Raw genomic sequence first — 16,598 nt, forward strand, 5'->3', positions numbered from 1 at the left:
ACTCAAGTATATGGACAGTTTGGCTTCTGCTACAATAAAATTTAACAGTTGCCACTTTGTTGCATTGGTCTTCCTGTAACCTGCTCCAAAAACAAAAGCAGTGTTAGACCACACTTCATTAAAAGAAGAAAACAAGCACCCCAACACATTGAACAGTTCCCCCAGTCTGCTGCACTCTAAAAAACAATGAACAGTCGAGGTCGGGTACCAGTCCCAACTCCGGAAAAGGGTCCTCTCTTCGTCCGGAGCTTCCTCATCTTTCCGGTATATCCTCAACAGCTCATTATCCGCTGCTGTTAGTTTGTTAGTCAAACCATTCACAATGTTCCTCACGTGACGCACAGATTTTAGTCCAATCAGTGCAGCCACAGCCTCAGTGTTCATAAAACCAGCTTCAGGAACCTTCCCGACCACTTTCAAAAGGGCTCAGGTTACACCCTTGCTCAAAAAGCCCTCACTTGACCCAACTCAAGTTGAGAACTATCGACCAGTGTCTCTTCTACCTTTTTTTTCCAAAACTATTGAACGGGCAGTATTCAAACAGGTCTCAGAATCCCTCTCAGGGAATGACCTCCTAGATCCATATCAGTCTGGTTTTAAAAGTGCCCACTCTACTGAAACGGCTCTTCTGTCTGTAACAGAAGCCCTAAGGTCAGGTAAAGCTGCAGCCCAATCCTCAGTTCTTATCCTGCTTGACCTATAAGCTGCCTTTGACACAGTCAACCACAGGATCCTGCTATCCGCTCTCTCAGCAATGGGCATCTCGAGTAAATCACTCCTGTGGTTCGAATCCTACCTCTCGGGGCCTTCCTACAATGTTTTGTGGCAAGGACAATTATCTTCCTCCCACTGCCTCTCCACAGGGGTACCCCAAGGCTCAGTGCTTGGGCCCCTTCTCTTCTCAATTTACACCACCTCACTGGGACCGATCATTCGCTCGCACGGCTTCTCTTACCACTGCTACGCAGACGACACGCAACTCTACCTATCCTTCCCGCCAGGCGATTCCACTGTCTCAGCGCGGATCACGGACTGTCTATCAGACATATCTGCATGGATGAAGGCTTGCCACCTTCAACTAAAACTTTCTAAGACTGAACTCTTGGTCATTCCAGCCAAGCAATCTATCCACCATAACATCAAACTACAAAGTCACTCAGCAACCATCACTCCAACCAAGGTGGTGAGAAACTTGGGTGTCATGATTGATGACCAGCTGTCCTTTTCAGACCATGTTGCTACTGTCTCTCGGTCATGCCGCTTTTCTCTATACAACATAAGGAAAATCTGGCCCTACCTCACTCAGTACGCCACCCAGCTTCTGGTACAGACCATGGTTATCTCTCGCATCAACTATTGCAATGCCCTCCTAGCAGGTCTCCCAGCTTGTGCGGTGAAACCCTTACAAATGGTTCAGACCGCAGCAGCGCGTCTGGTTTTTGATCAGCCCAAAAGGACTCATGTCACTCCATTACTCAGTGACCTCCACTGGCTCCCCGTGGCCTCCAGAATCATATTCAAGTCACTAATGCTTGCATACAGAGTGACTACTGGGTCTGCACCCATCTACCTAAACTCCATAATACAAACGTTCCTTCTCGGCCGCTACGCTCCTCCAACGAACGCCGCCTGGCTCTGCCATCCCTTCACACAAAGCAATCCCAGTCCTGGGTATTCTCATCTGTGACACCACGATGGTGGTACGAGCTACCACACGCCATCAGAGCAGGGGCGTCCCTCTCTAACTTCAAGAAGCTCTTGAAAACTCCTCTAAAAACACCTCTAACTCCTAACCTCTAACATGCACTTCCTGTGCTCTTCTTCTTCTATCCCCTACAATGATCTTGTATTGATTGCACTTTTTGCTAACTCTTACTTCCTTCCCTAGGTATCTACCCCATTAATGTGATATGCACTGTGAGCTCTTACTAGTAATTATTGCTGCTCTTACTAGTATGTATTGTCAGTTGTAGATCTGTAGTTGATGCTCTGTTGATGCTTGTATGTTGTCAAATGTAAGTCGCTTTGGATAAAAGCGTCTGCCAAATGAGTAAATGTAAATGTAATATCAACAACAGATAGCAACAACATGGTAACATAACTGCTCAAATAGAGGCAAACATAATCAGGTAACTAAAAGATTATTGTCCCTTGTGTCGTGGATTTTGTCACACCTGGGTGAGAAGGAGTATCCCTTTGATGAGAGGTAATTAAACACAGAGCAAGGACAGTTGCTATGGTTACATGTGTGGGGGGCAGTTTAGGGTTTCCTGCCCCCTTTTAAGAAGAGTTCTTATAGGCTGTTTAGAAAAATGCTAATCGCTGGTTAATGTCCCTTTTGTCAGTTTAACTGTCAGGCACCGCGTTATCAGGCTGCAGAATCAAAGGTGCCAGTTTTACGATCAGGCTGCTCAGGAATAGCACTTAGGGAAAGCGACCTTTCCACCCCACTTCTGTTGGGGTCTCTTCAGCCATTTGTAGATGGTTGATAATCAAATCCCCTGCTTCTCTCTGGGAGAGAAAAGAGGAGTTGAGTCTCTAAATTATTTAATATAAAATGCACAAATCCACACTGTTGGTTCATTACACTACACCAGGAATAACAGTTAATAGTAATTTACCAGCAGTAGTAGTTTAACCTGGTTACATTTGAAAATTTTTCTTATTCCTTCTTCGTGTAATTAAGTTAACTGCAAAGTTTTCTTTTCTTCTTGTTTTTTTTCTGAGCACCTCTAAAACGACAATGTTAACATAAAGTTACCTGGTCAGTCCTTGTTATTATTTTTACTTATTTTCGTTTTTGTATAAATTCAAAATGTATGCTTCATTTTATGTCCAGCTATGATATATGATGAAACTGAAGTTTGTCTGTTTGATTTTAAAGAGATATTAGCAAATTATCAATACATCTTAGAATATTCTTCTTGCCATGTAATCAGACATCTTCCTAAAACATTTCTGACTCAGTACTGCATATATAGTAAGTGTTTCTCTGATAAACTGAGACAATACAGAAAATCCTGAAAACATATTTGTAATTGAACTGGTTCTTTTTTTATTGTCAGTGGTAAACAGTGAACACCAATTTACTGAGGCAAGCTGAAACTTGATCTGACTCAAGCTGATAGACAAAGTGTTTAGGCACTAAACATTAAATCTAGCAGGGCTGTTTAGTTCAGTTTGGTGAAGCATACATTGTTTCCAGGTTCTGTAGTCAGGATACAGTGACTGCTACTAGCACACAAAAATCTCACCAACGTGTGAGTTGTATTGTAAAACCCCACAGTACAGCTGAACTCAAATAAATATGCTTTGTTTTAGGAAATCGTCAATACTACTTTGAGAGTACACCACTGAACTGGACTGAAGCTCAGATCTTCTGCAGACGGATCTACACTGACCTGGCCACCATAGAAACCTATACTGGCGTCAATTCTGTACTCTACTACAGCTCAACAGGCTACACAGGCAAGTTCTGAAATTAGAATCACACACTGTGCATAACATTAACATAGTGTATATACACTGAATCATACGAACAACATCCAAGTTTTTGATAAGCTTACTATGATTAGATAAAATTATAAAATATTATAATGTGGAATGTGAAAGAACAACAATGAAAAATAAAGGAGACACATAATTTAAGGGATGTTCAGTAAAGTTATTCACAATTTAATTCAATTCAGCAAGTATTTTAATTCCAGCTGTTATATAATGAACATCTGTTTGAACAGGAAAGGCTTGGATAGGCCTCTACGGTGGAGGCTGGAGATGGTCCCTGAATGACAGCAGCTTCTATGGTAAAGGAGAGACAGTGTTTAGAAACTGGGCCCCTGGATATCCCTACAATCCTTACGGACAACAGAGCTGTGTGATGCTTCAAAGCTATTACTATTACTATTACTACTTCAATGACTACAATGGAAAGTGGTTGGACGTTAATTGCAACTACCAATTCTTCTCTGTGTGCTACAACGGTGAGTTTTCTTATAGTGTAAGAATTAACAAAGGGCTAAATAGATCTTCTGCATAGCACATTGTTAATTTTCTCATTATATTTCCAGGTTCAGTAAATGGCAAATCATCCTTTGTAAAAGTCAACACACCTTTGAATTGGATTCAAGCTCAGAGATACTGCAGGGAGAATTACGTCGATCTAGCCAGGTACAGTGTGCACTGATGAAGACTCCAACACATACAATAGTTCAGTACTGAACCAACTACTTAACAACTACTATCTGTTCTGTTGATGAAACTTGGCTTATTCAGTATTCTAACAGTTGATAGGAATCCCAAAAGGATTGGATGATCTTCCCTATTGTTTTATTTTTGTCCAAATGTTGTATTTGATACTTTGTGTCATTTGAATCCTTCCTGTTTTTGTTGATTTATTATTAATGTTTTACATGTATTATAGTTTTATAGTTATATATATTTTTCATTGATAGTTTTACGGATGTATGGCACTTGTAGCTGAGTCATGTAGTATGATAATTATGATGATGATCATTGTGATGATTCGTTGCACTGACTTTAAGACGGTAATTAACAGCTACGTTGTCCAGGTGACTGAATACGTTACCAAATCCTTAAATAACCACATAAGCTATAATATTATATATGATGTAATGCTGTGTGATTTTTTATTATTTTTTGTCTGTTACGTTTTACCTCTTCAATTATTCTCCACCCACCCTTGATGTGTATATGCTACTGTTTCTCTCGCAGTGTACGAAATCGGGCAGAAAATTTTGCCATCGCAAAATTGGCAGCTTCTGACACTGTGTGGATCGGTCTGCACCAGGAACCATTGTGGTCTGATGGGAGCCCCTCTGTGTTTCAATACTGGGCCAGTGGGCAACCAGACAGCACAGAGCAGTGTGTCACCACAGCGTTCAGAAACTCAGGACTGTGGTCAGATGATAACTGCTCCCTCACTTTACCGTTCATCTGTTACTCAACAAGTAATGCATCTTATTTCTACTCACATACTGTATAAAGATTATTTTTTGCATTAAGTCAGTTTAGTTATATACAGTATCTCACAAAAGTGAGTACATGTACGCTAGGTTAACATTAACATCTATAGCTTACTGAAATGTGTCTCAAATGTATAATACTGTTTAAATTAAGAACATACAATAGATTGAACCTACTGTACAATAGTAAATCAGTTAACTGCATCAATAAAGTGGTGGTGGTGGATCATCGTGGGCGGCGTGGTGGTACAGTGGTTAGCACTGTCGCCTCACAGCAAAAATTGTCTGAAATTGTCCTTAGGTGTGAATGTGAGTGTGAATGGTTGCTTGTCTGTGTGTGGCCATGCGATGGACTGGTGACCTGTCCAGGGTGTACCTCGCCATTCGCCCAATGTCAGCTGGGATTGGCTCCAGCCCCCCCGTGACTCTGTACGTAGGTAAGCGGTTGACGATGGATGGATGATGGATCATCGTTGGAAATAGCAATTGGCGTCAACATGATAGACCAAATTAAATGTGTTGCATCAAACAATCCGATGAATTAAAAATCTTGTAAGTGTGACTGTGTAAATCTTAGGGTTGGGTATTGTTTAAAATTTTATGGTACCAGTTATGGTGGTTTTACCACCCTTAAAGTGACACCGATACCGGTAGTGTACTTCATTCGATACCTTGCATAAAATGGGGGCGGCTGTGGCTCAGGAAGTAGAGTGGGTTGCCTGTTAATCGGAAGTTCGGCCTTGGTGGCTGTTCTGCCAGTGTATGAACGTGTGTTCAACTGAGAACTGTTTTAGCACTTAGGCTCAGTGAATGAATGTGTGTGAATGATGACTGCAGATGTAGTGTAAAAGCGCTTTGAAAAGACTAGAAAGACGCTATACAAATACAGAGCATTTACATTTCAAAATGCCACCTGTTGAAGCCATAGTAGGTGATTGGTAGCCTATTATAATTTTTATTAATGTAATGTTTAGAACAAGCAAGGTGATCTCGTTATTATTTTTTGTTGTTTCTAATAACATAGAAGTTATAGAAGTATTGTAAATTGTATCAGAACCTAATTAGTTCATCCTCACAGGTAGTATTATACGGGGAAAGACTACAGCTTGCAAATTCTTTTCATATTTGAATGAGAGAGGAGGAGTGAAATAGTTTAGTGACCAAATATGTTGTGGGAAACAAATTTAAGGTAATTTTAAATTAAAGTATCAAAACTAAGCTACATTAAAGACTCACAAACAGAGGAAAAGAGAGGCTGCACGTCCAGCCGATCAAACCAACTACACCTGAAGCAGCCGCAGCTGCTGCCGGAGGCTCCTGAGTAAAATCACTGCTGCGCGACAAAAGCGTTTAATTTATGTGATGAAATGCAGTGATCAATCGGTGACAAGTGATGTGAATAGCAAATAAATGTACAGAAGAAGAAGAAGAAGTGTTAAATGATACCAGAAGATGAAACCAATGGAGATCCAAGCTTGTGGTGATAAACTTGCAACAGTGACAAACATCCCTGAGACCGCAGCCAAAGGCGAGCGGCTGTTAAAATCACGCATGGCGCGTACAGACCTTTTTTATACAGTTTATGGTGAAGGCACATAAGGGGAAAAAAGGCGTGCTCTTATCTTTTTTCTGTGTGTTGCTTGCGTGTTTGGCTGCAAGCAAAACCATACAAATAGTAATTTTTTGCTGCGATCTGGTTACAAAAAGTACCAATTGAAGTACTGGTTTGACTGGAGACGTTTCGATTTTACTTGATACTGGGCTGTTTCGGTCGATAACATAAAGGTATCGAGTAGGGATACCCATCCCTATTAAATCTAAACTGTATTTTGCTAATGTCCTTCTTTACTTGAAATCATGTACTGTATTGGCCAACATACTGAACTCCTTAATTTCCCCATAGTTGTTCAACTTTAAGTCCTATGAATTTTTAATTCTTCATTTATTGTTCATTATATATGTCCTGTGAAACTCATACCATAATTTGTGGTCATTCTTGCTAATACAAACGTGTGCCTTAAATAATTGTTTCTCTCATAGCCACCATAAGATAGAAAATGGATCAACCTTAAAATCCAGATGGAACATGAATAAATATTCAAGCAATTCATTCCCTTCTCTTCTTCTGTCTCAGCTCCTCCAAAAACAGAAGACTTCAGAGCAATACAGCAAGCTGAGACCTATATCACTCTGCAGTGGAATAAAGTGAACAACAGCTTCAGCTTCATTCTCCAGTTTAATGGTGCAGAGATCAACATCAATGCACCAGCTGGAGATGGACGAGTAACTCACACAGTCTCATCTCTCACTGCTAGAACTAAATACACATTCACTCTCTTCTCTGTGTTTGAGAACGTCAGAAGCAGTGGAGTAAACATTACTGCAGTTACCGGTAATATGTGACACTTTATTTCTATGCTCTGTATCTGCTTAGCGAGCCATCATCTGCTTTTCAGAGCACCAGTGTAAAACTAAGACGTATCTACTGGGTATAATATTCATTAAAGGAATGTGCTACTTAACAACATGCACTTTATTGCATGTTAATTTACTCAGCAATGTTTTGGCCAACACTGTAAAATATTTTTACATTAAGAATGATTTCTTTTTAAACTTTTGTTGCATTGTTATTCTTCATTTATCGTGGAGTACATCTCTGTTGTGATATAAAGTGTGATGGATATGACTACAGAATGTGACATCTGGATCCAGAAAAAAAACATTCATACTCAGTAATACAAAGAATTGTTTCACTTGCTCTGTTCCTGACAGACAGCTTTAGTTTGTATTTATGTGGAGATACAAAATGAACCATCTTTAACTGTCAGAGGGAACATTGTCACTTTGTTAATACAGCTTTCACTGCTCTGTTTGTCTTTTTCAGCTCCTCCAAACGCATACAACTTCATTTCAACAGCACAAGATGAGACCAGTATCACTCTGCAGTGGAATAAAGTGAACAACGTCAGCTATATTCTCCAGTTTAATAGTGCAGAGATCGACATCGCTGTACCAGATGGAGATGGACCAGTAACTTACACAGTCTCATCTCTCACTCCTGGAACTACATACGTATTCACTCTCTACTCTGTGTTTGAGAACGCCAGAAGCAGTGGAGTGAGCATTACTGCAGTCACTAGTAAGTTGTTTGACTTCATTAATGTGTATTTAACCTGGTTAAAAATTTACATCTTATAACTTGGGAAGCAACTGGACAGTTAATAGTACTACAGCAGTAGTACTTTTTCCTTGTTACATTTGAACATTTGTCTTATTCCTCCTTCATGTAATTAATTAACTTGATGTTGTCTTTTCTTCTTCTTTTTTCATGTTGTTCTGAGCACAATGTTAACATAACATTACCTTGTCATTCCTTGTCATTATTTTTACTTATTAAGTTTTTGTATTAATTTAAAATTATTGCTGGGCAACAATTAAGCATTTTAATCGCGATTAATTGCATGATTTTCTGCTATTAATCTCATTGTTATGCGCAAAATTTAATAATAAATTCTAAAGCAGTGTATTTTAATTTAAATTTAATACTATATATACAAAAGTGCAATAACATGTGGTTTGCAAACACTATAAACAAACAAGTTGCTTTTTACCAGCAGTATTCCCTTTACACAGTAGCAATAAAATATTTATTTTAAATCTCTACTTAAGCATTAATGTAATCACATCAAATATCAAACCAAAGCTATTTGCCACTGCCAGGGCATTACCTTTTATCTAGCTTGTTAAAACAAGTTAACATCAGAGTTCAGAGCCATAATCATAACGTCATAACAGGCACCTTCTGAGCAACAGTATCAGCAGAAACATTTTTCTTTTATCAGGGAGCATCAACAGTCTGTGTTCAGTAGCAAGTGTCCCTGTTAGAGTGAGGTGAGGTGGTCGAGCACAAGGCGTAGCAAAAAGCTCTCGCGACAGTTTGTCTCACGCCCGCCAGCTTCCAAAGTTAAATTGTCTTGAACTTTCTATAGGCGACGCGGAGCACAGATCATTGGAAGAGAGACTGATCCTCACTGTTTGTGAGTTTCCAGAATCTATTACTGTTTACTAAATAGGACATCAACAGGAGGGAATTTACATGGCAGAACATCCCCGCAAAACTAGATGAAGGCCTATCAGGTAAAGTTACCATCCATAGAGCGCCTGCCGTTTACTTGCGGAGCAATGTCTTACTTCTCCCACACGCTGCATTGAAGCCTCCCTTCGCTGCTTGTTTAGGTGGATGATTTGCAGGCTGATCAACATCCCACCCCTCCTGTGACCCATGGTTTGACTGTATGTGGATTCACAGCCAGTGAGCAACGGACTTTCAAAATCATAATAATAAAAACTGCATTAACGTGAGATAAAATAATTGTCACGTTAATTAATTAATGTGTTAACTCAGTAATCCCATGTTAACTTGCCCAGCCCTATTAAAAATGTATGTTTAATTGTATGTTCAGTTATGATATATGATGAAATTGACATTTGTTTGTCTGATTTTCCAGAGATATTAACAAATTATCAATTCAACTTAAAATATTCTTCTTTCCATGTAAACAATAACCATCTTTCTGAAACATCTCTGACTCAGTGCTACATATACTAAAGTATTTCTGCAACAAACTGAGTCATGATACAGTGTGTGCTGCTAGAATACAAAAATCTCATCAATGAGGAAAATGTATTGTAAAACTCCACAGTACAGCTGAACCCACCTGATTCATAGTGCCTCTTCATGTTCACTGTAAAAAAAGTTTGCATGCTTTATAAAAAGTAAGTAATAAAAAACTGAATATGCTTTGTTTTAGGAACTCGTCAGTTTTACTTTGAGGCTACGCCACTGAACTGGACTGAAGCTCAGAGCTTCTGCAGACGGGTCTACACTGACCTGGCCACCATAAGAACCAGTACTGACGCCTATGCTATACTCAGCACCACACCGAGCTACAGAGGCAAGTTCTCAATATTGGAAACATACACAGAACATAGTCTATATATACTGATGTGTAATCAGATACAAATATAAAAGCTAGGCCAAACCAGGTTTTTGATAAAGTTACTATGATTAGATGAAATGATAAAATATGGTAGGTACATTTATTTGCCAGAAGGCAGCAGGGTGATATGATCATTGGAATGTGAAAGAACAACAAAATAGAGGAGACACATAATTTAAGGGATGTTCAGTTTATTCATCTACATTTTAGGTCAATTCAGCAACAATTTTAATTCCAGCTGTTATATAATGAACATATGTTTGAACAGGAAAGGCTTGGATAGGTCTCTATGATGACAACTGGAGATGGTCCCTGAATGACAGCAGCTTCTATGGTGAAGGAGACACAGGGTTTAGAAACTGGGCTCCTGGACATCCCTACCTTGCTATTGGACAGAACTGTGTGCTGCTCCAAAATTTAAGATATTTTTATTTCTATTACTATGGCTACAGTGGAACATGGGTGGACGTTAATTGCAACGACCTGTTCTACTCTGTGTGCTACAACGGTGAGTTTTCTTATAGCGTAAGAATTAACAAAGGGCTATATGGAACTTATGCATAGCACATTGTTAATAACTTCTCTTCATCAATATATTTCCAGGTTCAGTAAATGGAACATCATCCTTTGTAAAAGTCGACACACCTTTTAATTGGACTGAAGCTCAGAGATACTGCAGGGAGAATTACGTCGATCTAGCCAGGTACAGTGTGCACTGATGAAGACTCCAACACATACAATAGTTCAGTACTGAACCAACTACTTAACAACTACTATCTGTTCTGTTGATTCAGCTTATTTAGTATTGTGATGGTTGATTGAATCCCAAATAGATTATAAAATTTGTCCAACTGTTTTATTTGATCCTTTTTGTTATTTGAATCCTTCCCTTCCTGATTCTCTTTATTTAATATTATTATTTATTCATTCATTTGCTTGTAAGATATATATTTTTCATTCTTAGTTTTATGACCGTAATGCACTTGGAGCTGAGTCACGTAGTATGTATAGTATTACTGATAGTACCGATAATAGACCTTAATTGTAAGATGATTATGTTTCACTGATTTTAGGGTTGTTAATTAACAGCTACGTTGTTCAAGTGGCTGAACACGTTATCAAATCCTTAAATAATCACATAAGCTTCAATATTATATTTCCCAACAATCACTAACAATGCACTGCAGTGTCTAATTTTCTTTTGTCTGTTATGTTTTACCTCTTCAGTTAAACTCAACTCACCCTTGATGTGTATATGCTACTGTTTCTCTTGCAGTATACGAAATCGGGCAGAAAATGACATCATCACAAAGCTGACAGCTGGTGACGATGTGTGGATCGGTCTGCACCGGGAACAACTGTGGTCTGATGGGAGCACCTCTATGTTTCAATACTGGGTTTATGGGCAACCAGACAGTCCAGAGCAGTGTGTCACCACAATGTTCAGTTACTCAGGACGGTGGTCAGATGATAACTGCTCCCTCACTTTACCGTTCATCTGTTACTCAACAAGTAATGCATTTTATTTCTACTTACATAATGTATTACAGTTTTTCTCGATTGCTTAAACACATTTCTCAAAATGTTGCCTCTTTTTCTCAAAACTATAAACACAAATCCAAAACTTCTCACCCAATTCCCCAAACATCCTATTTTCAGGTCTAAATTAAGCTTTCCACTCAAAACCATTCAATCTTGCTGAAAAACCAAACTTTGCCCTCAGACATAACACACATTATAACACAGTCTTACACTGGTGAGATGAATTCAAAACAATACTTCAAAAACTGGTGATTAGTAATGTTGCTTTTGGATCTCCCCCTCAAAAACACAACAAAAGAAATAACAAATGTAAACATTTGCACATTTTTTACTCCTTAGTGTACTGTACAGTCCAACACACTAAACAACAAATTATTCTGCCCCAGCGTCCAGTCTTTGGTCTGGGACAGGCCAGAGATTCTTGTTCTTCACCTCCTTCTCCTCTCCCTACTCCTCTTCCCTCTACCTCCTCCACCTTCTTCTCCACCTCCTCCTCCGCCCTCCTCCTACTCCTCATCTTATTCCTATCCCATCTCCTCCTCCAACTCCTACTGTTCCTCTTCATTCACCTCTTACTCCTCTCCATACTGCTCTTCCTCCTCATCTTCCTCCTTCTCCTCCCTGGTGTCCTAAACCTCTTCCTTCAGATTTCTCTGGGTCCATTTTTCCAAAACTGGATGAACTGACTCCGGCCCTTTTATCTGTCTATTGAAGCTTCTGATTGTTGTGTTATCAGTTTTGACTGTTTGTGTTTCCACCTGGGTAGCTGTGTGCTAATTGAGCTCAACCTGTGCTGATTGAGTGAACAATATTGAATGTTAATGTTTTCTCAATGACCACATGGTGTAGGAAATGAGAAATGTAGGGATTTGTGCGTAGAGTTTCGAGAAATGGGTTTGCTTTCTGAAAAATGGCGTTATGGTTTTGAAATTTTAGTTCAATAGCCTGGACCCTTCATTAAGCAACGCCCCGAATACACAGCTGGCCAATCACAGCGCAGTATAGGACTCGCTGTATCTGGGGTCTGACACTTTCATGGCTGCGCTCCATTGACTCTAATGCAAAAATAGTCATTTTCTAGCTTTTTTGGGTTGTATTTTTCTAAGACAAGGTCAAACACTGTTCCTGGGGCACTTGTAATAGTTGCAGTCGCTACCAAGAGAGGTTGAAAGGAGAAGTACGATTTATTCTCTTTCCAAAACCTAAAATAAATCCTGAAAAATGTCAGCTGTGGATCTTTCCTAATGTAATGTTAAGTTAGCTAACGCTAGCTAACTTCCTACTGAATGTAACGTAATAAAGCCCTGTTGTTCTGCTTTTTAAATGATAGTAATAACGAATAGAGGCCTACCCAGCTTTACAGGAACAGTGTTGATCGTTCATATCGTTGTCTTATGTCTCAATTGTCTGGGGATACAGTGGTTCCCCTTCGAGGGAACTCGAACTGCGTCGGTGACGACACTATGGGAACGCCTCTGGGCGTGGCAGGGCTGAACTATGAATGAAACTACTCCAATCCTATTTGTGTTAATAGAACGGTAGTGTGTGACGGCGTAACCGGAGGGGGTATATAATCACGCCGGCACATAGGACACATTAGCTTTTTTCTATTCAGCAGGCACTCTGGCATGTTTGAGACTACTCAGAAGAAAGCTACCACAAGACGAAATTACCTGGAAGGAGAAGCAGAAGAGATGGCTGGTGAGGAGTTCAGGCAGTGTGTCTTTCCATGCCGCGCTACATCACGGCTGGGGACACTCATGCCCTGTGTGTTTCCTGTCTGGGGATGCCGCATGCCCAGGCAGCTCTCGACGGGGCTGCTTGCGGCCATTGCGAGGCCCTGCCCCTGAGGGTGCTGAGGTCCCGTGCGGCTCTCTTTTCCGTAGACGGCCGGATGCGCTCTCCCCGTGGCTAGATGGCTGGCGGTCGCTGAGGCGGCGCGGCGGCTTCGGTCATGGGGCGCCCAGCACTACATCTCCGAGGACATCAGGACCCGTTCCCGTTCCTCGTCTGCTGACTCCGCCTCCTCTCTTCCCCGTTCGGGAGTCCGTCTCTCGGCTTCTCCTGCCCGAGGTATGAGTTTAGAGAGGTTTGCACAGTCTGATCATCAGACCGCGCCCAGCTATGAGAGGCGGGGCAGGAGCCGCGGGCCGGCAGTAACCTCAATGAGCTTTCTGCAGCCCGAGCGCCACCCCCTACGTCGATACTTCGCCATTCAACAGACCGAGAAAAAAACAAAAAAGAGAGCTGCTCTGCATGGCTGACTGCGTCCCCTCTGCTGGACTACAGCAGCGTGACAGAAATTAAGCAGCACGGGTTTGGAACGATTCCTCGGGAGGAGGAAGCACTCGCGAGCTATCTTTCTCCCACCTTCGCTTCATTCCTTCAGACGCTGGCGCTCCGCACCAAGCCGTGTCGGACGAAATACGCTTTGGTGGGCAAGACCTACATGGCAGCGGGTCGAGCTGGTGCAAGCCTGCACACCATGGCCACCTTGCAGGCGTACCAGGCCGATCTTCTCAAAGACTGTGACCTAGGGGGAGGTCCCTCAGAGAAGGACCTGACTGAGCTCCGTAGAGCTACGGACTTAACACTCTGTGTTACCAAGGAGACCAGTGGCTACGGAACGCCATCTGTGGCTCAACCTCTCGGGCATCCAGGGGAAGGAGAAGGCTTTTCTCCTGGATGTGCCCCTCTCTCCTACTGGCCTGTTTGGTGAGGCAGTGGATGCTGTCGTCAGCAGGTTTCAGCACGCCAAAAGGCAGGGAGAGGCTTTTGAGCAATATCTCCCCCGCCGGTCTGGGTCCAGGACGGCGACGGCTGAAGGGAGACGAGCTCAGCCCTCGGCTAGTTCCTACCGCTGGAGCCAGAAGCGAAGCATCGCTCTCGCCCACAGCCCCCCGAGAAGACGGGCCTGAGGACCGTCATTCGGTCTCGGCGGGCTCTGGGAAGAGGTCCTGAGGTTTCGAGTAGGGGGGCCCACCACCACCACCCCCCCGAGAGAGACTGACCGAGGTCCCCATCCCTCGTGGCAACAGGCTTCCCGCCGTCTTGGCGCTCGGGACACGCTAGCCGCCAGCTCTCAGCAGTCTGCCCGCCTCGAGGGGTTGCAGCTGCTAAACGATCGGGCTCACACACCGTGTGTCGCTGGTGAGTTTCCCTGGCGGTTCTCCGCTTCAGGGTGCCACCGGGGACCTACACATAACACCGGCCACCAGCCCTGAGGGGTTGGTTCCCTTAGCGGATTTTGTAGAAGCATGGCGGAGCCTTGAAAACATTTCCCTGTGGGTCCTGCGCACCATAGTGGATGGCTACAGGCTGAAGTTCCGGGTCCACCTGTTTTTGTCAAATTATAACACTATTCATATGAACATTAGGTCAGTTGTTCACAGGACGATAGTCATTTATGACTGCTTTTGTCACACTCTTGTCTTTGTCGGGTCATTGTTTATTGTCACCCAGTGTTGCAGTTTGTTCTCGTGTCTCCAGCCTTACTCACTGTGTCTCCCTGTTACCCTGCTCAGTTTTGGATTCTGGTTTTCACCCTTTTGGATTTCTGTTGGACAGCCTTTGTTTTTGGACTCTGTCATCAGCCACTCAGTTTGTAAGTGTGCTCGCCTTTGTTTGTTTATTAAAACCCCTTGAACTGTACCTCCTTTGCCTTGCGTCCTGCATTTGGGTCCTCCAACCTGCTCAACCCTGCCTTCACCACAAAACCGTGACAGCTTTAGCGCAAATCACTGAGTAAGCCTTGCAGAGATAATACTATAAACTTTTCATTTGTTAGCTATTGAATCATATTTCCCTCAAATGCAATTATACACATGTTCATTGTGTAAATCCCTACATGCTAAATAGACATGCTAAATAGAGTGACCAACAATCACAATAACTTGTCACACATATATTAGATACATAATAGTTACGTGGTATTGTTGTAAAGTTGTCAGAGACTTAGGCCAGATGGGGAACAATTCAATTTCCTCACAAATTAGAGCAACCCAACGCAACTGCTGTCCAATTTAGCTCACAGGCGAAACTCATAACCAATCAGTTCTCAAACACATTTATACTGCAAGGATAAGACTCAGCTGTGGAATATGGAGCATGCAGGAGACAGACAGGGGCAAAAGTCCATCCAAGGACGGGCATTAGTGTGGGGTGGCATGGTGAGGGGGAGAGGAAGAGCTAGAGTGTGCAAAGAGGATGAGGAAGAGTCAAAATATCTCGAGAGATACAGGCAACAGTTACAGACCATGTAATCAACTTGGCCTGAGTATGACAGAGGTTGATCGGAGAGTGCAGCCTAATCTGGGCCGGTCCACAGTGTCGTCAAATAAAAGTTTTGTTGAAAGTATAGTGTGTGCAATGGCTGACATCAATACTATGCAGCTGCCTAAATGTACAAAGTTATTGATTGGACAATATTACATACTGGATAATTATCACATTTTCAGAGTACACTGTCATTTGACAAGATGTCTTTGTATTTTTACTGTCTTGGTCCGAGCAATGATAAAGGAAGCTTTTGTTTTGCTCTCAATGATTTAGTCATTGATGGCTTTATTTACATTTGAAACATGAGTTAATTCTTTTGATTGAGTCATCACCTTTTGCAGGTCACATGGAGTGGTGTGCTGAATGTACCACGTGACATTGGGATTGACAATTGTGTTTGTTTCAGTAAATGTGCCAAATCCATTGAGAAAAACTCCTTTATTTCCCCATAGTTGTCAAACTATAAGTCCTATGAGTTTTTTATTCTTCATTTATTCTTCATTATATACAGTATGTCCTATGAAACGAAGGCTGTGATGTGGTTAGGTATAAAATGTGACATTCTTGTTAATACAAACGTGTCTTAAATAATTGTTTCTCTCATAGACACCATTAGGTTTTGTTAACAAAAAATACAAAGTTGATCAACCTTAACAGCCAGATGGAGCATGAATAAATATTCAACTAAAGTTGTTTGTTGATAAATTCATTCCCTTCTCTTCTTCTCTCTCAGCTCCTCCAAACGCAGAAGACTTCAGACCAATAAGACAAGATGAGACCAGTATCACTCTGCAGT

General features: G+C 41.6%; 1 protein-coding gene across 1 annotated transcript in view; it reads left to right on the plus strand.

Annotated features, from left to right (window-relative positions):
• Nucleotides 1-3,425: 3,425 nt before the first annotated feature.
• The window catches only part of LOC123984064 (macrophage mannose receptor 1-like), an 18,920-nt gene continuing 5,747 nt past the window's right edge, over nt 3,426-16,598 (plus strand). The window contains exons 1-11 of the mRNA XM_046070725.1: nt 3,426-3,468; nt 3,738-3,980; nt 4,068-4,167; nt 4,732-4,967; nt 7,117-7,374; nt 7,867-8,121; nt 9,794-9,937; nt 10,251-10,490; nt 10,586-10,685; nt 11,259-11,494; nt 16,536-16,596. Coding sequence (XP_045926681.1) covers nt 3,878-3,980; nt 4,068-4,167; nt 4,732-4,967; nt 7,117-7,374; nt 7,867-8,121; nt 9,794-9,937; nt 10,251-10,490; nt 10,586-10,685; nt 11,259-11,494; nt 16,536-16,596 — 1,733 coding nt within the window. The 5' untranslated portion in view covers nt 3,426-3,468; nt 3,738-3,877. The remainder of the gene's footprint in view (nt 3,469-3,737; nt 3,981-4,067; nt 4,168-4,731; nt 4,968-7,116; nt 7,375-7,866; nt 8,122-9,793; nt 9,938-10,250; nt 10,491-10,585; nt 10,686-11,258; nt 11,495-16,535; nt 16,597-16,598) is intronic.

The sequence above is a fragment of the Micropterus dolomieu genome, linkage group LG01 (genome assembly GCF_021292245.1).
Source record: "Micropterus dolomieu isolate WLL.071019.BEF.003 ecotype Adirondacks linkage group LG01, ASM2129224v1, whole genome shotgun sequence".
NCBI lineage: Eukaryota > Metazoa > Chordata > Actinopteri > Centrarchiformes > Centrarchidae > Micropterus > Micropterus dolomieu.